The 21,156-nt window shown below is 45.8% G+C and overlaps 1 protein-coding gene across 4 annotated transcripts in view; it reads left to right on the forward strand.

Moving 5' to 3' along the window:
- KMT2D (lysine methyltransferase 2D) overlaps positions 1-21,156 on the forward strand; it is a 381,440-nt gene that overhangs the window by 223,308 nt on the left and 136,976 nt on the right. For 3 of the 4 annotated variants that reach the window (XM_063952696.1, XM_063952698.1, XM_063952699.1), the window contains 4 exons: positions 3,299-5,065; positions 5,187-5,360; positions 5,902-6,053; positions 7,081-8,987. In XM_063952696.1, coding sequence (XP_063808766.1) covers positions 3,299-5,065; positions 5,187-5,360; positions 5,902-6,053; positions 7,081-8,987 — 4,000 coding nt within the window. The remainder of the gene's footprint in view (positions 1-3,298; positions 5,066-5,186; positions 5,361-5,901; positions 6,054-7,080; positions 8,988-21,156) is intronic. The other variant, XM_063952697.1, reaches the window with a different exon arrangement.

Consider the following 21,156-nt stretch of genomic DNA (forward strand, 5'->3'; position numbering starts at 1 on the left):
TGAGTGCCCTCTATTCTGGATTTGTTGTCTGGAAAAACACCTGATATATGTGGATGTCCTGATTTGGGCCTCCCTGAGGAGCACCCCCCTGGTGACTTTGATTGCTGTGAGTGCGGACATTACATATTGGTATTAGTGGATCCGGGACTACATAGTTGTGGATCTCTTGTCAAGCACCCGCTGATGAAGCTGAACATTGGCTCTGATGTACCATTAAATCCTTTATATTGAAATTGAACTGGTGAGTGCCCTCTATTCTGGATTTGTTGTCTGGAAAAACACCTGATATATGTGGATGTCCTGATTTGGGCCTCCCTGAGGAGCACCCCCCTGGTGACTTTGATTGCTGTGAGTGCGGACATTACATATTGGTATTAGTGGATCCGGGACTACATAGTTGTGGATCTCTTGTCAAGCACCCGCTGATGAAGCTGAACATTGGCTCTGATGTACCATTAAATCCTTTATATTGAAATTGAACTGGTGAGTGCCCTCTATTCTGGATTTGTTGTCTGGAAAAACACCTGATATATATATATATATATATATATATATATATATATATATATATATATATTTTTTTTTAATTATTAATGGAATGGGGTAAAAATCAGAAGAAAAAAAATGCGTGGGGTCCCCCATCCTAAGCATAACCAGCCTCGGGCTCTTTGAGCTGATCCTGGTTGCCAAAATACGGGAAAAAAATGACAGGGGGATTGCTCGTAATTTAACAACCAGCACCGGGCTCTGTGCCTGGTCATGGTGCAAAAAATACGGGGGACAAAAAGAGTAGGGGTCCCCCGTATTTTTTGTACCAGCACCGGGCTCCACTAGCTGGACAGATAATGCCACAGCCGGGGGTCACTTTTATACAGCGCCCTGCGGCCGTGGCATTAAATATCCAACTAGTCACCCCTGGCCGGGGTACCCTGGAGGAGTGGGGACCCCTTTAATCAAGGGGTCCCCCCCCCCCCCCCCCCCAGCCACCCAAGGGCCAGGGGTGAAGCCCGAGGCTGCCCCTCCCCCCTCCATCCATGGGCTGCGGATGGGGGGCTGATAGCCTTGTTGAAAATGTAAGAATATTGTTTTTTTGCAGAAGAACTACAAGTCCCAGCAAGCCTCCCCCGCAAGCCGGTACTTGGAGAACCACAAGTACCAGCATGCGGGGGGAAACGGGCCCGCTGGTACCCGTAGTTCTACTGCAAAAAAAATACCCAAATAAAAACAGGACACAGACACTGTGAAAGTATAACTTTATTACATACATGCCGACACATACCTTTGTTGACACGCCGACTCTGGCCACGTCTCCAATGTCGACGTCCGGGATACCTGAAAATAAAATTATACTCACCTGATCCAGTGTCCGGTTCTTTTATTGTAATCCACGTACTTGGCAAAACAAAAAAACGCATTTACCCGAACCAGACGGACTGAAAGGGGTCCAATGTTTACACATGGGACCCCTTTCCCCGAATGCAGAGACCCCCCGTGACTCCTGTCTCAGAAGGTCCCTTCAGCCAATCAGGAAGCGCCACTTTGTGGCACTCTCCTGATTGGCTTTGCGCGTCTGAGCTGGCAGACAGCGCATCGCACAGCACCTCCATTAGTTTCAATGGTGGGAACTTTGCGGTCAGCGGTGGGGTTACCCGCGGTCAGCCGCTGACCGCGGGTGACCTCACCGCTGACCGCAAAGTTCCCACCATTGAAGATAATGGAGGGGGCTGTGCGATGCGCGTCTGACAGCTCCGACGCGCATACAGCCAATCAGGAGAGTGCCACGAAGTTGCGCTTCCTGATTGGCTTAAGGGACCTTCTGTGACCGGAGTCACGGGGGGTCTCTGCATTCGGGGGAAAGGGGTCTCGTGTAAACATGGGACCCCTTTCAGTCCGTCTGGTTCGGGTGAATGCTTTTTTTTGCCAAGTACGTGGATTACAATAAAAGAATCGGACACTGGATCAGGTGAGGTATAATTTTATTTTCAGGTACACCGGACGTCGACATTGGAGACGTGGCCAGAGTCTGTGTGTCAACATAGGTAAGTATGTGTGTCGGCATGTATGTAATAAAGTTATACTTTCACGGTGTCTGTGTCCTGTTTTTATTTGGGTATTTTTTTTGCAGTAGAACTACAGGTACCAGCGGGCCCGTTTCCCCCCCGCATGCTGGTACTTGTGGTTCTCCAAGTACCGGCTTGCGGGGGAGGCTTGCTGGGACTTGTAGTTCTTATGCAAAAACAATATTCTTAAATTTTTACACATGGCTATCAGCCCCCCATCCGCAGCCCTTGGATGGGGGGGACAGCCTCGGGCTTCACCCCTGGCCCTTGGGTGGCTGGGGGGGGGTCCCCTTGATTGAAGGGGTCCCCACTCCTCCAGGGTACCCCGGCCAGGGGTGACTATTTGGGTATTTAATGCCGCAGGGCGCTGTATAAAAGTGACCCCCGGCTGTGGCATTATCTGTCCAGCTAGTGGAGCCCGGTGCTGGTACAAAAAATACGGGGGACCCCCTACTCTTTTTGTCCCTTGTATTTTTTGCACCAGGACCAGGCGCAGAGCCCGGTGCTGGTTGTTAAAATACGGGGGGTCCCCTGTAATTCTCCCCCCCCCCCCCCGTATTTTGGCAACCAGGACCGGCTCAAAGAGCCCGAGGCTGGTTATGCTTAGGAGGGGGGACCCCACGCAATTTTTTCCCGTTTTTTTTTAAACATTTTTAAAAATCTAATCAAAATCCGTCAAATCGGCCGTTTTTCGATAGCGGGACTGTCGAATTAGTTTTTTATTGAATATGTCGAATTCCGGCACCCACCTGCCGGAATTCGACGGTCGAATTGTGTCGAATTTAAAAACGGCGAAAAAGTGCCGCAATTCGCCCGGAATTGCATATACCCCTTAGTCCTTGCTATTCTTTTGACACTGACCAGAGATAGGCAGTGTTTGAATGACTCTGCTCTCATAATTGATACCCACACATTCTGACATATCATGTAGTGTCTGAGGAGCATTGATCAATGCAATGATTTGTGGGTTTTTTTTTTTTTTTTAAATCAAGGTTGTAAGCACACTGGTACTTTCAGTTGTTGATTGTGGCATCCAACCTTTGAGTATGCTTTCTACATTCAGTATTTAATTGCAATGTTAGTGGACTTAGGTTCTAAAATCTAAGTATGTGTAGGTTTTAAAATAAAATGTGTAATGGATTGACATGTTTTTTATGATGATCTTCACTGACTATATAGCAAATTTATAGTGTGTTCTTTGACCCCCCCCCCCCCCCTATTTGTTTTTACCTGTACAGCAGGCAGAGAATCAGATCAACAAGCAATCCAAAGTCGAAGGAGTACGAAAAGCAGAGCGTCCAGTTCTTCAGCTTCAAATTCCCATGCAACCAGGGTCTCAGTCTGGAGTAAACCCTGATTATCGGGCTGGAAATTCAGCCGGACAAGATCTGTACATGTCGGGTGGCTCTGCAATGTCTACCTCCTCAGACTTGTTTCTGAAACCCTCTTCAGCAGGCACTCCAGGGGCAGAGTCTTCTAGTGATCTCTTTTTCAAATTGCCTCCTCAGTCTCCATCTCAGGAGCACTTTCCAAGTTCACCTGCATATTCTTTGGACCCTCGGTATCAGTCTTCCTTATCACAGTCACCTGCTTCTAGCGGGGGATTTCAAACTCCACTTTCTGGGGCAGAACATCAACATGTACTGAATACACTGAACACAGCTCAAAACATGGATTATCAACCTTGCCATACAGCCACTCCTCATCAGCCAGAACCTTTTGTGAAACCACGTTATTCTACAGGATCCCTTGATAATCTGTCTTTGGTTGGAAGTCCAAGCTCAAGGCCTTCTCCGTTATCTGAGAACTCTAACAAACCTGAGCCTATGCTGTCTCCCACGCGTTACGGTGATCCAAAGAGACAGATTGACGGAGTTCTTCTTCAAATAAAAAAGGAAGATGTTGGACTTGGGTCTCCTTGTTTTTCACATAGTATTGGGTCTGATGGAACAACTGAGATTAAGTGTGATGTCTTCAAAGCACCACTAACCCCACGCATGTCTCAGTTAGAGCCTCACAGCCCAGCTCCATCGCATAGAGATGCTCACATGCAAGTGACATCACCTCAGCATCATTCAGATATGTACAGGCAAACCTCTTCAACTCCATACACAGACCCTTTCTCACAGCCGCCATTAACTCCTCGACCTCAGCCAGTAGAGGGGACCATGGCATCTCGAGCTCTATCCTCTGATCCTTTCACTCGTGTTCCCACAAGCCCACAGTCACAAGGAAGTTCCCAATCTCCTCTAACACCTAGACCATTGTCAAATGAGGCATTTTGCCCATCCCCAGTCACTCCACGATTTCAGTCTCCAGACCCTTATTCCCGTCCACCTTCTCGGCCACAGTCACGAGATCCATTTGCCCCTCACAAACCTCCCCGTCCTCAGATGATTGAGACTGGTTTTAAACCTACTGCACAGATTCCTCACAGCACTCATGCTATTACAAGCTACCAGCCATCTTTAGATGTCCACCCAAAAGTACAGGTGAGCCAACAGCAGACATCATTGTTTGCTCGGTCTCCTGGGGCAAGTGTGTATCAAAGCTCTCAGAACCAGTTATGTTTCACTTTTCCTCATTCACCTGGGGATGGTGTCAAAAGTTCTCCCTCTCACCAGCCCCATGCAACTCCATCCCATTCAATGAACAGCCATTTTACCCCAAGCAAACCACAGAGTTACTCCTCTCCCAGCAGCAATACAACTTCCTCCTACCATCCTGTAGGTAGCCCTCACTCTTCTGGAAACAGTAGCACTTCTGAAGTTTATGTTCAGTCTCCACTCAGACCTGCTTCAGTTTTACCGCAGGAAGCACCCTATCAGTCCCCAATTTCTAGCCAGCGTACAGGCCTCAACTCTCCAGCAGAAAAACAAAGGGAAGATATTGCTGCTATTCCAAATGCCCTTGGCAGCACTAGTAGAGATGTACCAGAACTGCAAGGAATGCCTGAAGCTGCTCTAAGCAACCTAAGCCAATCTGAACAGGAGAAACAAAGACAGGTATGTTTATATGCACAGGCTACTTAGCATTTTATTTTTTCGGGTGAGGGTTATAAGTTAGTTATTTTGGTTTACAAAGACAAACATTGTCTTTGTTTCACATTCTTTTTATTTTGTTTAGCGTCAAAGGCTGCGAGAGCTCCTGATCAGACAGCAGATTCAGAGAAATACCTTAAGGCAGGAAAAGGAGGCTGCTGCAGCTGCCTTGAACACTTCACAAGCAGGATGGAGTGGAGAACCCAGTGGTCAAAGTTATGATCAAGCAGGTCGCGTACTGATGTTCCCAGCACCCCAGGTACATAGTGTGTGTTTTGTACTGCCATCTGATACTTCAGTACTAGGTGTAATTGTTTTAGAAAAGTATAAACTTCACTGGCTATGTAATGAATTATACTCTTGATTGACTCTCTTCACAAGCTGGCCAACAAGCAATGCAAAGAGCTGAAATCCGAGTTCTTTATGATTATACATTCATGTATTATAAAGGTCAAAAGAGTGAAATTGTTTTTCAGCCGTAGAAGTCACATTGCACTTCCATCCCTACTGTAATCTGAACATATTGACTGTAGCACACAATTACTCATGAAAATAGCAAATACAGTGTACAGTATTTTTCTGTAAAGTTTCCAGGAAAAAAAAAAAAAAAAAAAACTTTATTAAACCAAAAACATCTAGCACATTGAATTGCTGCTGATTATGAAAAAATCTAGATTAGCAAAAAGAGTCTCTAAATTCTTGCCTGCTTACCTTTGTTTTGATCTTTGTTGGGAGCATTTTATGGAGTTCATGTTGGCAATTTATTTTCTTCCATTCAGTCTTATTTGTGTTCATTACAGGAAAAGACTGGTGCTCTTGGAGTAATCACAGCTGCTTCAGGGCCTGCAAAAGTTCCTGGACAAGCAGTGGCTTCAGCATCTTTTCCACAAAAGGAATGCTTGAATACACCTTTGCCGACAGCATCTCCCACTGCTGTGGACATATCTGCCAGGTACCGTGGCTTTACAAAGCACACCGTATTTTCCCAGGCCATGAAATTCGTGGGCACTTTCAGTAGACCAGTGTTTGTAGAATAAAGGCAGCGTGTATCGATCAATGAGCTTCCACACTTTACTCTCTTGTTTTCCTTATTTAAGGTTAATAGTTTTTTGGGGGTGTTTTTTTTTGTTTTGGGTAGTCTGCAGAGGTATAGAGAGGGGGAGGGCTTCTACTGTTGTGCTATAACTCCAGCATGAGCTTCTATACCCCATTGTTCCATTGTCCCCCATTGGATTAGAGAGTAGGTTTTAAGTGTAACAATCCAGTTTTTCGGTCAGCCACTAGGGGACACTGGCACAATGGACCATCTGCATACATATGCTTGAGCATTGTACGTTTGCACCAGGCATCAGACTTATCAGTGCTGATCCTTTAGTTTTCACAATGTTCCATAGCTTCAAAAACCATTTAGATTGTGATCAAAGTAAAAGTTTCCTTTAAACTGGTTTCAAAGTTTTGCTTATTCTTCCTCATTGTAGATATTAAGAATATGGTCTTTGAATTTCCATAATGCAAAATATATGTCCATGGGTTCTAGGATAGAATTGTATTAATCTGTGTCTGCTCCAAGTGTTGTTCTTTACCTAGTGACATTGCTATCTATATATATATATATATATATATATATATATATATATATATATATATATATATATATATATATATATATATATATATAAAATGTATTGAGCTTTGTTATGGTGAAGCAATTGCAGTTACACTGTATAATCAATTTGAAACATTTGATGACAAAAGATAGTATCTATTTAGTAGGTAAGGATGAATTATTAAAACAAAAATAGCTGATTTTACTGAAATCTAGGATTCATCAACCGTCATATGCTCATCAATCTATTTGTACCTATTTAAAGCATCAATATAATACAATGGCCTTTCCATCCTTTAAACTATATTATAAGTATCAACGAAAAAGGATGATGTCGCCTGTGTAATGTGATTTTGGTTTGTTTTCTTTACAGGCATTCCACTGAAGGACCCCAAGCCTTTTATTCAAGGGGATCGTACTCTGAGCATCAGCATGTCTGGCAGACACAAGTGGCCGCACAAAGGACACCAGTTCGTTTTCAAGAAGGGAACAGACCTACATCAAGTCCTACTGTGAGCACTGGTGGCATAGTACGTTTACCATTTCCTGGTGAGCAAGTCACCTCTTCTGTCACTGTGGGTGGTGCACCATACATCGAGTTACGTCATCATGGACAAAAGCTGCCTATTGGAGTACCATTTTCACCACCTGGCCCTCAAAACAGACCCCGCTTCTATTTGCCAGCTGAAGGCGCAAACTCCCCCTTAATAACAGGGTTGATGAGAGGAGATGGTAATCCTTTGCAAGTACCAGTGATGAGGAACCCATTAATGCAGACTCAGAAAGTTTTGACTTCTACTCCTCCACATCTTACTCAGACAGGCAGCCTGATTAGTGGTCCACAGCATAATCAAACAAAAGTTGAAACTACATCAGATGTTCCACAGCAGCAAACTAATGTTCCACTTGCTCCATCCACAGCCCACACTGACATTTCAAAGGAAGGATCAGCTACTGGTCTTGGAGGTGAAAGAGGCCAATGTGAAGATCCTCCAGAATTGGATGTTGATTTCGATACACACAAAGACCTGGAAGATGATGATTTGGCAAACTTGAGCCTTGATGTTGCTAAAGCAGATGATGATTTGGGAAATCTTGATAACCTTGAGACAAATGACCCCCATTTAGATGATCTTTTAAATGGGGATGAGTTTGATCTCCTTGCTTATACAGACCCTGAATTGGACACAGGCGACAAAAAGGACATCTTTAATGAACACTTGCGTCTGGTTGAATCTGCAAATGAGAAAGCCGAAGAGGAGGCAATGCTTAAACTGGAACCAGATATTATAGAGACAAAAAAAGACCATCCAGTAAAGTTGCAGAAAGATCTGCAAGCTAGGGCAGACATGGAAATGACCAAAGATAGACTACCAGGTAATTTAGGACTTGATTTGGGTCCCCATCTTAGTGGTGGCGTGAATTCTTCTCAAGGTCCGTCCAGTGTGGAAACAAAGCAGTCTCCATATGCAGGTGATTTAAAACCAAAGTTAGAAGACAGTGACTTTAAGGCCAGCACCTGTCAGTTTTCTACCAGCAATTCCGTAAATATTAAAACTGAAACTTCCCATAGCACTGATAAAGTTTCACTTGGAGTTGGTTTATTGAAAACCGGACCGAACCTTCGTGCAGTCAATGCAAATTCTTTACAAACTACAAACCAGAGTGCATCCCTCTTCCCCAGCAAAGATTCTACGGCAATGACTAATCCAAGTAGCCTGATGTTGGAGAAATTTGAGCTGGATGAAAGGACACTAGGTCTTCCATGCCCTCGACACTCTCCCAGTGATGATCTAGATAAGATGGAGAGCTCTCTAGTAGCTAGTGAACTTCCACTTCTCATAGAGGACCTTCTTGAACATGAGAAAAAAGAGCAACAGAAAAAGCAGCTGCTGTCAGCACAGCATCCGGAGAGTGCACAGCAGCACCCAATAATAACTAATTCACCAATAACCAATCAGTCTGCATCTGTCATTCAACAAGATAGCCATCAAGCAAACCTTGTAGGACTTGGAATTGTGTCCAGGCATCAGGGGTTAGGTTCTGCTCCTCAGCTTTTATCTCCACAACAGATACAGCAAAGACTTGTTGGCATACAAGCAAGCACCACTCTTGAGTCGTCCATGCACATTGCAGCTAACCAGAGCCACTTGCTTAGTGGCCAGCATTTGGTGCAAGCTGGTGGACCTCAGCAGCAAGTTCTCCCTCCGAAACCGATCTTGGGACAGCAAATCGTTATGAAGCAGCAGCAACTGGCAAATAACTTTTTTCCTGATACAGGTATGCATTTTTGGTTAATAGCATGTGTTTATATTTTAGTGTGAGTGATTATATATTATTAAATCCTGTAATAGAAGTGTGTCTCAGGAGAGAAATATTGGAGAAGAACACACCAATTCTATTTATTGTACATTTTTTATTTTTAAGTTTTATTTTTATTAGTTTCGAAAAGAATAGACAAATATTGTATAGGCATCAGTCAGTGATAAATAGCAAGGATATATCCTGGCTATTTAAAAAAATAAAAAAAATAAATTCTAAACTTTTTTTGTATACTTTATTTAGTAGAAGATTGAAATACCATTTAATAAGAATTGACTATGCCTTATGGAAATCTTTATACCTAAATAAAAAGCACACTGCTTGTTTGCAGAAAAGTGACAAAACATCCCCCCCCAAAGAACATAAATAAAGTTCTACTTTTTTTGTTGACCTTTTGACCCTGAATGCTTAGGAATGTAGCCAATCATAGTATGATGTGTCAAGCCTAATGGCCCATACACACTGGTCGATAAAGTAAACGACATCACTCATTTTGACCCTTCCTGAGCGAAGTTGTTAACTATATCGACTAGTGTGTACGCTGTAAATGACCAGCGATGCGCGGCCCCGCAGGTCATTAATGACTCTCGGTCTTGGCCGTGCACGCAGCTCAATTTGGACTCATCACCCAAAGCTGCATGCTCCGGCCGGCTTTGTCATGGCGTCACTGTGCGATATCGCACAGTGTGTATGTCTGGCACAGGAGGGGGACACACTAGGTGCCTAGTGTGCACCCACCTTAATCTTCTAGACATATGGCTATTGTGTGGGTATTTCCTGATTGATCGGTTATTTATTTTTCTTATTTTTTATTTATTTCTCGAACGTCCTAGTGGATGCTGGGGACTCCGAAAGGACCATGGGGAATAGCGGCTCCGCAGGAGACTGGGCACAATGTAAAAGCTTTAGGACTAGCTGGTGTGCACTGGCTCCTCCCCCCATGACCCTCCTCCAAGCCTAAGTTAAGATTTTGTGCCCGAACGAGAAGGGTGCAATCTAGGTGGCTCTCCTGAGCTGCTTAGAGTAAAAGTTTAAATAGGTTTTTTTATTTTCAGTGAGACCTGCTGGCAACAGGCTCACTGCATCGAGGGACTAAGGGGAGAAGAAGCGAACTCACCTGCGTGCAGAGTGGATTGGGCTTCTTAGGCTACTGGACATTAGCTCCAGAGGGACGATCACAGGCCCAGCCATGGATGGGTCCCGGAGCCGCGCCGCCGGCCCCCTTACAGAGCCAGAAGAGTGAAGAGGTCCGGAAAATCGGCGGCAGAAGACGTCCTGTCTTCAATAAGGTAGCGCACAGCACCGCAGCTGTGCGCCATTGCTCTCAGCACACTTCACACTCCGGTCACTGAGGGTGCAGGGCGCTGGGGGGGGGGCGCCCTGGGACGCAATGAAAATACCTTAAATGGCTAAAAATACATCACATATAGCTCCTGGGCTATATGGATGTATTTAACCCCTGCCAGTTTTCCACAAAAAAAGCGGTAGAAAGGCTGCCGAAAAAGGGGCGGAGCCTATCTCCTCAGCACACAAGCGCCATTTTTTCCTCACAGCTCCGTTGGAGGAAGGCTCCCTGACTCTCCCCTGCAGTCCTGCACTACAGAAACAGGGTAAAACAAGAGAGGGGGGGGCACTAAATTGGCATATTAATATATACAGCAGCTATATTAGGGAAAAACACTTATATAAGGTTATCCCTGTATATATATATATATATAGCGCTCTGGTGTGTGCTGGCTAACTCTCCCTCTGTCTCCCCAAAGGGCTAGTGGGGTCCTGTCCTCTATCAGAGCATTCCCTGTGTGTGTGCTGTGTGTCGGTACGCTGTGTCGACATGTATGAGGAGGAAAATGGTGTGGAGGCGGAGCAATTGCCTGTGTTAGTGATGTCACCCCCTAGGGAGTCGACACCTGACTGGATGGTCTTATGGAAAGAATTACGTGATAGTGTCGGCACTTTACAAAAGACTGTTGACGGCATGAGACAGCCGGCAAATCAGTTAATACCTGTACAGGCGTCTCAAACACCGTCAGGGGCTATAAAACGCCCGTTACCTCAGGTCGATACAGACACTGACACGGACACTGACTCCAGTGTCGACGGTGAGGAAACAAACGTATTTTCCAGTAGGGCCACACGTTACATGATCACGGCAATGAAGGAGGTTTTGAACATTTCTGATACTACAAGTACCACAAAAAAGGGTATTATGTGGGGTGTGAAAAAACTACCCGTAGTTTTTCCTGAATCAGATGAATTAAATGAGGTGTGTGATGAAGCGTGGGTTTCCCCCGATAAAAAACTGCTAATTTCTAAAAAATTATTGGCATTATACCCTTTCCCGCCAGAGGTTAGGGCGCGTTGGGAAACACCCCCTAGCGTAGATAAGGCGCTCACACGCTTATCAAAACAAGTGGCGTTACCGTCTCCTGATACGGCCGCCCTCAAGGAACCAGCTGATAGGAAGCTGGAAAATATCCTTAAAAGTATATACACACATACTGGTATTATACTGCGACCAGCAATCGCCTCAGCCTGGATGTGCAGTGCTGGGGTGGCTTGGTCGGATTCCCTGACTGAAAATATTGATACCCTGGACAGGGACAATATATTATTGACTATAGAGCATTTAAAGGATGCATTTCTATATATGCGAGATGCACAGAGGGATATTTGCACTCTGGCATCAAGAGTAAGTGCGATGTCCATTTCTGCCAGAAAAGGATTATGGACGCGACAGTGGTCAGGGGATGCGGATTCCAAACGGCATATGGAAGTATTGCCGTATAAAGGGGAGGAGTTATTTGGGGTCGGTCTATCGGCCCTGGTGGCCACGGCAACGGCTGGAAAATCCACCTTTTTACCCCAAGTCACCTCGCAGCAGAAAAAGATACCGTCTTTTCAGGCTCAGTCCTTTCGTCCCCATAAGGGCAAGCGGGCAAAAGGCCACTCATATCTGCCCCGGGGCAGAGGAAGGGGAAAAAGACTGCAGCAAACAGCCTCTTCCCACGAACAGAAGCCCTCCCCCGCTTCTGCCAAGTCCTCAGCATGACGCTGGGGCCTTACAAGCGGACTCAGGCACGGTGGGGGCCCGTCTCAAGAATTTCACTCGCAAGTGGACCCCTGGATCCTGCAGGTAATATCTCAGGGGTACAAATTGGAATTCGAGACGTCTCCCCCTCGCCGGTTCCTGAAGTCTGCTTTACCAACGTCTCCCCCCGACAGGGAGGCGGTATTGGAAGCCATTCACAAGCTGTATTCCCAGCAGGTGATAATCAAGGTACCCCTCCTACAACAGGAAAAGGGGTATTATTCCACGCTGTTTGTGGTACCGAAGCCGGACGGCTCGGTGAGACCCATTTTAAATCTGAAATCCTTGAACGCTTACATAAAAAGGTTCAAGTTCAAGATGGAGTTACTCAGAGCAGTGATAGCGAACCTGGAAGAAGGGGACTATATGGTGTCTCTGGACATCAAGGATGCTTACCTCCATGTCCCAATTTGCCCTTCTCACCAAGGGTACCTCAGGTTTGTGGTACAGAACTGTCACTATCAGTTTCAGACGCTGCCGTTTGGATTGTCCACGGCACCCCGGGTCTTTACCAAGGTAATGGCCGAAATGATGATTCTTCTTCGAAGAAAAGGCGTCTTAATTATCCCTTACTTGGACGATCTCCTGATAAGGGCAAGGTCCAGAGAACAGTTAGAGGTCGGAGTAGCACTATCTCAAGTAGTACTACGACAGCACGGATGGATTCTAAATATTCCAAAATCGCAGCTGATTCCGACGACACGTCTGCTGTTCCTAGGGATGATTCTGGACACAGTACAGAAAAAGGTGTTTCTCCCGGAGGAGAAAGCCAAGGAGTTATCCGACCTAGTCAGGAACCTCCTAAGACCAGGCCAAGTGTCAGTACATCAATGCACAAGGGTCCTGGGAAAGATGGTGGATTCTTACGAAGCGATTCCATTCGGCAGATTCCACGCAAGAACTTTTCAGTGGGATCTGCTGGACAAATGGTCCGGATCGCATCTTCAAATGCATCAGCGGATAACCCTGTCTCCAAGGACAAGGGTGTCTCTCCTGTGGTGGTTACAGAGTGCTCATCTCCTAGAGGGCCGCAGATTCGGCATTCAGGATTGGGTCCTGGTGACCACGGATGCCAGCCTGACAGGCTGGGGAGCAGTCACACAGGGAAGAAATTTCCAGGGCTTGTGGTCAAGCATGGAAACGTCACTTCACATAAATATCCTGGAACTAAGGGCCATTTACAATGCCCTAAGTCAGGCAAGACCTCTGCTTCAGGGTCAGCCGGTGTTGATCCAGTCGGACAACATCACGGCAGTCGCCCACGTAAACAGACAGGGCGGCACAAGAAGCAGGAGGGCAATGATGGAAGTGGCAAGGATTCTTCGCTGGGTGGAGAATCATGTGATAGCACTGTCAGCAGTGTTCATTCCGGGAGTGGACAACTGGGAAGCAGACTTCCTCAGCAGACACGATCTTCACCCGGGGGAGTGGGGACTTCACCCAGAAGTCTTCCACATGATTGTGAACCGTTGGGAAAAACCAAAGGTGGACATGATGGCGTCCCGCCTCAACAAAAAACTGGACAGATATTGCGCCAGGTCAAGGGACCCTCAGGCAATAGCTGTGGACGCTCTGGTAACACCGTGGGTGTACCAGTCAGTGTATGTGTTCCCTCCTCTTCCTCTCATACCAAAAGTACTGAGAATCATAAGAAGGAGAGGAGTAAAGACTATACTCGTTACTCCGGATTGGCCAAGAAGGACTTGGTACCCGGAAATTCAAGAGATGCTCACGGAAGACCCGTGGCCTCTACCTCTAAGAAAGGACCTGCTCCAGCAGGGACCATGTCTGTTCCAAGACTTACCGCGGCTGCGTTTGACGGCATGGCGGTTGAACGCCGGATCCTGAAGGAAAAAGGCATTCCGGATGAAGTCATCCCTACCCTGATCAAAGCCAGGAAGGATGTAACCATACAACATTATCACCGTATTTGGCGTAAATATGTTGCGTGGTGCGAGGCCAGGAAGGCCCCTACAGAGGAATTTCAACTGGGTCGTTTCCTGCATTTCCTGCAAACAGGACTGTCTATGGGCCCCAAATTAGGGTCCATTAAGGTTCAAATTTCGGCCCTGTCAATATTCTTCCAAAAAGAACTGGCTTCTGTTCCTGAAGTTCAGACGTTTGTCAAGGGAGTACTGCATATACAGCCTCCTTTTGTGCCTCCAGTGGCACCTTGGGATCTCAATGTAGTTTTGGGATTCCTAAAATCACATTGGTTTGAACCACTCACCACTGTGGACTTAAAATATCTCACATGGAAAGTGGTAATGCTGTTAGCCCTGGCTTCAGCCAGGCGTGTCTCAGAATTGGCGGCTTTATCCTATAAAAGCCCTTACCTAATTTTTCATACGGACAGGGCAGAATTGAGGACTCGTCCTCAATTTCTTCCTAAGGTGGTTTCAGCATTTCACTTAAACCAGCCTATTGTGGTGCCTGCGGCTACTAGGGACTTGGAGGATTCCAAGTTGCTGGACGTAGTCAGGGCCCTGAAAATATATGTTTCCAGGACGGCTGGAGTCAGAAAATCTGATTCGCTGTTTATCCTGTATGCACCCAACAAGCTGGGTGCTCCTGCTTCTAAGCAGACGATTGCTTGTTGGATTTGTAGTACAATTCAGCTTGCACATTCTGTGGCAGGCCTGCCACAGCCAAAATCTGTAAAAGCCCATTCCACACGGAAAGTGGGCTCATCTTGGGCGGCTGCCCGAGGGGTCTCGGCTTTACAACTTTGCCGAGCAGCGACTTGGTCAGGGGCAAACACGTTTGCTAAATTCTACAAATTTGATACCCTGGCTGAGGAGGACCTGGAGTTCTCTCATTCGGTGCTGCAGAGTCATCCGCACTCTCCCGCCCGTTTGGGAGCTTTGGTATAATCCCCATGGTCCTTTCGGAGTCCCCAGCATCCACTAGGACGTAAGAGAAAATAAGAATTTACTTACCGATAATTCTATTTCTCGTAGTCCGTAGTGGATGCTGGGCGCCCATCCCAAGTGCGGTTTGTCTGCATTACTTGTACATAGTTATTGTTACAAAAATCGGGTTATTGTTGTTGTGAGCCATCTTTTCAGAGGCTCCTCTGTTATCATGCTGTTAACTGGGTTCAGATCACAAGTTGTACGGTGTGATTGGTGTGGCTGGTATGAGTCTTACCCGGGATTCAAAATCCTTCCTTATTGTGTACGCTCGTCCGGGCACAGTATCCTAACGGAGGCTTGGAGGAGGGTCATGGGGGGAGGAGCCAGTGCACACCAGCTAGTCCTAAAGCTTTTACTTTGTGCCCAGTCTCCTGCGGAGCCGCTATTCCCCATGGTCCTTTCGGAGTCCCCAGCATCCACTACGGACTATGAGAAATAGAATTATCGGTAAGTAAATTCTTATTTTTTTAATTTTTACGGAGCAGCGCTGCTGTCCAGGTAACTGGAACAGCCTGAGTAAGTCAATGTTACTTACCAGGGAATATGACCGCTTCTTACCTGCACCTGTAGGGGATCCCAGCTGCACATCACAGCTACACATAAATATGTGATCAATGTCCCTAGTCCTGACCACGTGAGCCACGGGCACCGACCATGTCCATTAAATAATTGCTAAACCACGCCGGTGATGAGACAGCAGTGGAGGCTGGGTAATGTTGCTGTTGCTAAGCAGTGCCAATAGACATGCAGCAGGAGAGGCTGGGTTATGTAGTTTAATGGTGTGCTGCAGTCACGCCCCTTCCAATTGTTGCTAAGCAGCACCAGTGAATGTAGAGCCGGAGAGGCTGAGGAGTGTAGATTAATTGTGAGAGCTGAGCATGCCCATTCTGAGTGTTGCTAGACAGCGCCAATACTCGGACAGCGGGGGAGGCTGAATAAAATAATTTTAATTGTGTGTAAATTAATTGTCAAAAATATTCAGGGAGACTGAATTTTACTATAAAATCCAATGTGTCAAATGAGGGAGTACGTGTCAATCAGGCACAACTAACTATATGCACTACTATATATGTAGGAGTTATGGGTGAAAATGCTCCGGGACACTGATGGGTTGGGTAGATTGTTGCTAAGCAACAAAGTTAGTAGTTAGTGATCAGTGCGTAGCCATCCTGACACAGATAGACAATAGTTGCCATTGCTGCGGGACATGAGATAGTAATTGTGAGTGGCATATATAGAAGTTAGGACTGAATAGAAAAATAATAAATAGTGTCCCATAGGAGCTTAGGCATAAGTTAGATCGGATGTTGCTGAGTGGTATAACTCCTAGGCAATTTGACTTCCAAACGGGATGCTTAGATCTCCATATATTAGGTAGAGTATTGGAGTATAGTGTTGGGTAATTAAGGTAGTGCGGGAATCTGTTTGCGAAAGAATATATGTAACAAAATAGGTAACAGAGTAAGTGAATAATTATTAAAGTCTATGTATGTGTGTGTGTATATACACTGCTCAAAAAAATAAAGGGAACACTAAAATAACACATCCTAGATCTGAACGAATGAAATATTCTTCTTAAATACTTTGTTCTTTACATAGTTGAATGTGCTGACAACAAAATCACACAAAAATTATCAATGGAAATCAAATTTATTAACCCATGGAGGTCTGGATTTGGAGTCACACAACATTAAAGTGGAAAAACACACTACATGCTGATCCAACTTTGATGTAATGTCCTTAAAACAAGTCAAAATGAGGCTCAGTAGTGTGTGTGGCCTCCACGTGTCTGTATGACCTCCCTACAACCCACACAAGTGGCTCAGGTAGTGCAGCTCATCCAGGATGGCATATCAATGCGAGCTGTGGCAAAAAGGTTTGCTGTGTCTGTCAGCGTAGTGTCCAGAGCATGGAGGCGCTACCAGGAGACAGGCCAGTACATCAGGAGACGTGGAGGAGGCCGTAGGAGGGCAACAACCCAGCAGCAGGACTGCTACCTCCGCCTTTGTGCAAGGAGGAACAGGAGGAGCACTGCCAGTGCCCTGCAAAATGACCTCCAGCAAGCCACAAATGTGCATGTGTCTACTCAAACGATCAGAAACAGACTCCATGAGGGTGGTATGAGTGCCCGACATCCACAGGTGGGGGTTGTGCTTACAGCCCAACACCGTGCAGGACGTTTGGCGTTTGCCAGAGAACACCAAGATTGGCAAATTCGCCACTGGCGCCCTGTGCTCTTCACAGATGAAAGCAGGTTCTCACTGAGCACATGTGACAGACGTGACAGAGTCTGGAGACGCCAAGGAGAACGTTCTGCTGCCTGCAACATCCTCCAGCATGACCGGTTTGGCAGTGGGTCAGTAATGGTGTGGAGTGGCATTTCTTTGTGGGTCCGCACAGCCCTCCATGTGCTCGCCAGAGGTAGCCTGACTGCCATTAGGTACCGAGATGAGATCCTCAGACCCTTTGTGAGACCATATGCTGGTGCGGTTGGCCCTGGGTTCCTCCTAATGCAAGACAATGCTAGACCTCATGTGGCTGGAGTGTGTCAGCAGTTCCTGCAAGACGAAGGCATTGATGCTATGGACTGACCCGCCAGTTCCCCAGACCTGAATCCACTTGAGCACATCTGGGACATCATGTCTCGCTCCATCCACCAACGCCACGTTGCACCACAGACTGTCCAGGAGTTGGCGGATGCTTTAGTCCAGGCCTGGGAGGAGATCCCTCAGGAGACCATCCGCCACCTCATCAGGAGCATGCCCAGGCATTGTAGGGAGGTCATACAGGCACGTGGAGGCCACACACACTACTGAGCCTCATTTTGACTTGTTTTAAGGACATTACATCAAAGTTGGATCATCCTGTAGTGTTTTTCCACTTTAATTTTGAGTGTGACTCCAAATCCAGACATCCATGGGTTAATAAATTTGATTTCCATTGATAATTTTTGTGTGATTTTGTTGTCCGCACATTCAACTATGTAAAGAACAAAGGATTTAATAAAGAATATTTCATTCATTCAGATCTAGGATGTGTTATTTTAGTGGTCCCTTTATTTTCTTGAGCAGTGTATATGTGTGTATGTATGTATGTATATATATGTGTGTGTGTTTAAAATAATAAGGGAAATAAGAAAAATGTAAGGAAAATGAATGAGAGAATAAGAAAAAAGGGTCTGTGTAGATATAGGTAGTGTGTGTGTGATAATCACAAAATTATGTGGAGAATGGTGAATACGGCATGAATACTGTGGGTGAAAATGAAAGACAAAACGTGAAATGGATTTTGTGTATGGTTAGGGAAATAACGAAAAATATTGGATGAGATGGTAGCGCTATATAAAAGTGAGTAGTTTTAGAAAAGTGGGTGGAAAGACATGATGTCATCTGCCAGAGCCCTGCAGGGCATTCACAGCAGCAGCATGGCTATGTGGTCAGAGGAATGAGCTCAGAGAGGTTTTGCAGAGCCATCCAGGGTTCAATAGAAATGGGTCCGGCCCGGGTTTTTCCCGGGTGCATTGCAAACGGGGTCTGACCCGGCTTGGAGCAAGGTCCGAAAAACTGGGTTGGACCAGGAATTTTGGCGGAAAAGTGATAGCGTTACCGTAAGGACAGGAAAAATTCCCAGAACTTATACTGGTCGCTTCCATTCTGTATTCAAAAATCTCTCCTATCCTTAAGAAACAGTCTCATGACCCCACATCTCTCTACATTCTGCGACACTTACCCCTCTTTATTGTATACAACTTAGAAAATCATAAAGACTGTCATGTGAGGGCAGCTAAAATGTCTACTAAGTCAAGTATAGTACAAACGGCTAGATGCATAATCGCTTGAAAAGTGATAAAATGGAGAGTGAAAAAGTACCAGCCAATCAGCTCCTAACTGCCATGTCACAGGCTGTGTTTGAAAAATGGCAGTTAAGAGCTGATTGGCTGGTACTTTTTCTCTGTCCATTTTATCACTTTCCAAGCGATGATGCATCTGGCCCTAAGAGGTCTATTTACTAAGCCTTGGCTGGAGATAAAGTAGACGGAGATAAAGTACAGTCAATCAGCTCCCAACTGCCATGTTACAGGCTGGGTTTGAAAAATGACAGGAGCTGATTGGCTGGTACTTTATCTCCGTCCACTTTATCCTCCATCCAAGGCTTAGTAAATAGACCCCTTAGTGCTCAGTCACAAATACAATTTGAAATAATGTTTAGCGAAGGTGGGAATGGATATACGATTTGTTTATTAAAAATGTGCCAGAGTATTGCTATAAATAGTACTGTACTTTATTGAAAAGTGGTTATGCAATTTATGCTGTGTTGTACATAGGATATTTGTCAATCATGAGTCCCTGCTCCATTGAAGGTTACTGTCTAAAATATCCCTGTCATACAAGTACACACGCTAGGGTTTGTTTTGTCTGTATCCTACCAGTATGTTGCTTTGAGTTTCTGATCAATGTCCATATTGTAAAAGTAGGGAACACCTATGTTAGTAGGCAGTTGTGCATTGAAGTATGTGAAGGCATAGATCTACCATATGTGAAAACCATAGTGCCACTATAATCTGTTCAATCCAGCATTGAAACTGTTCCAAGAAAATAAGATATATCAGCAATGGTCACAAGCAGAGTCTGTGTGGTACAGTTCTGAAAGGTCTAATCCAGAGTATGAGTTGGAAACTGTCAATTTACGTATCTCAGACTCCTGCCCGGACTGACACAAACTTCCCTACATGTAGTGCATGGCCAGCCTATTTTTGAAAAATGAAAGGACCTGATTGTCCCGTACTTTATCTCCGTCCACTTTATCTCTCTTCAGGGCTTAGTACATAGGCCCCTGTATTTAAGAAAAAGTGTTTCTTCTTCTATAAGGCATGGAGGCCATGCTCAAAGACACTCTCCCCCCAGCCCCATGTTCTAACCAATGGATTCACTTACCTTACTCTTAGTCTCCCATCCTACTGAGTCTGCTGCTGCCTGCTGCTTTCTGGGATAGATGTCATGATGCTGAGGCATGTGCATTGGTCACCTGCCTGCTTGCTTGCTTCCTGCTCCTCTCTGATGTTGCTTTGTGGATAGGTTTTTGTTTTAACAAGCCAACGCAGTAGCTAGTTGAGCAGGGGGGAGAGTGGGAAAGTACACTCTCCTCCTCTTGCACTCCTGATCGGCCACAACGCGTCTTGGAGCAGGTGGAAAAGAGAAAGCACTCTCCTTCCCTTGCACTGCTGATTTGCCACAGCACATCCTGGAGAAGAAGGGAGAGTGGGAAAGTACTCTTGTCCAGCTATCAATCTCCCATGCAATCTAACAAATCAAGTGCATCTGGACTGCATGGTTCAGGTACTTCGGATCACGGCTGGATCCTGAATTTTGAGAAGTCAGTCCTAATACATAGTCTTCGCTGCTGATCTTGGAAGTGATCTTCAACACCGGTCTACAGTAAGTGTTCCTGCCGTGTCCAGGGCCTGGGCTCCATCAGGACGGTGCTGGCGGCTCCTCTTCCGTCCATTTTGCTGTGCATTCGGTTGTTGGGCACAATGGTATTCACTTTCAAGACCATTCCGTACATGGGTATCCCGTTGTGATAGTTCCACTGGGAAATTCTCCACAATTGTTTGGGGTGCACGAAGTTCCTCTAGTCACAGTGTCTTGTTTTTTTCTGCTAGCTCTTGTCACTCCCTACAGTGATGGCTGGTTTCAGACAATCTGCTCCAAGACCAATCCTTGGCCTTCCCCGATTTGAGTCATTGTGACTATGGGCGCAGGTCTTCCAACTGTTTAGTGGTAGTGGGGGGGGGGGGGGGGTCTTCTGTAGGTAGACCCTCAAGGCCTCTTGTCACCACTTCAAAGTTCTCCACAGTTTTGTGCGAGGTCTAGAGACTTGCTGGCTTTCATGGTGAATGCCAGGACAGTTCTGTGGGACTTCCATCTGGCATATCTTTTTCCTCGATCCCAAAGTTGGTCCTAGTGGCTCCAGACTGGACAAACAGATCCTGATACGCTGACATTCTCAGAGTGTCAGTAGGTCCCAGGTGGCTTCTTCCACTACAGCCAGTTCTGATTCTGCAAGGTCTGTTTCTGCATGAGGACCTTCCTTGGTTGGCTTTAATGCCTGACTTTTGAGA

This window comes from Pseudophryne corroboree, chromosome 2 (genome assembly GCF_028390025.1).
Source record: "Pseudophryne corroboree isolate aPseCor3 chromosome 2, aPseCor3.hap2, whole genome shotgun sequence".
NCBI lineage: Eukaryota > Metazoa > Chordata > Amphibia > Anura > Myobatrachidae > Pseudophryne > Pseudophryne corroboree.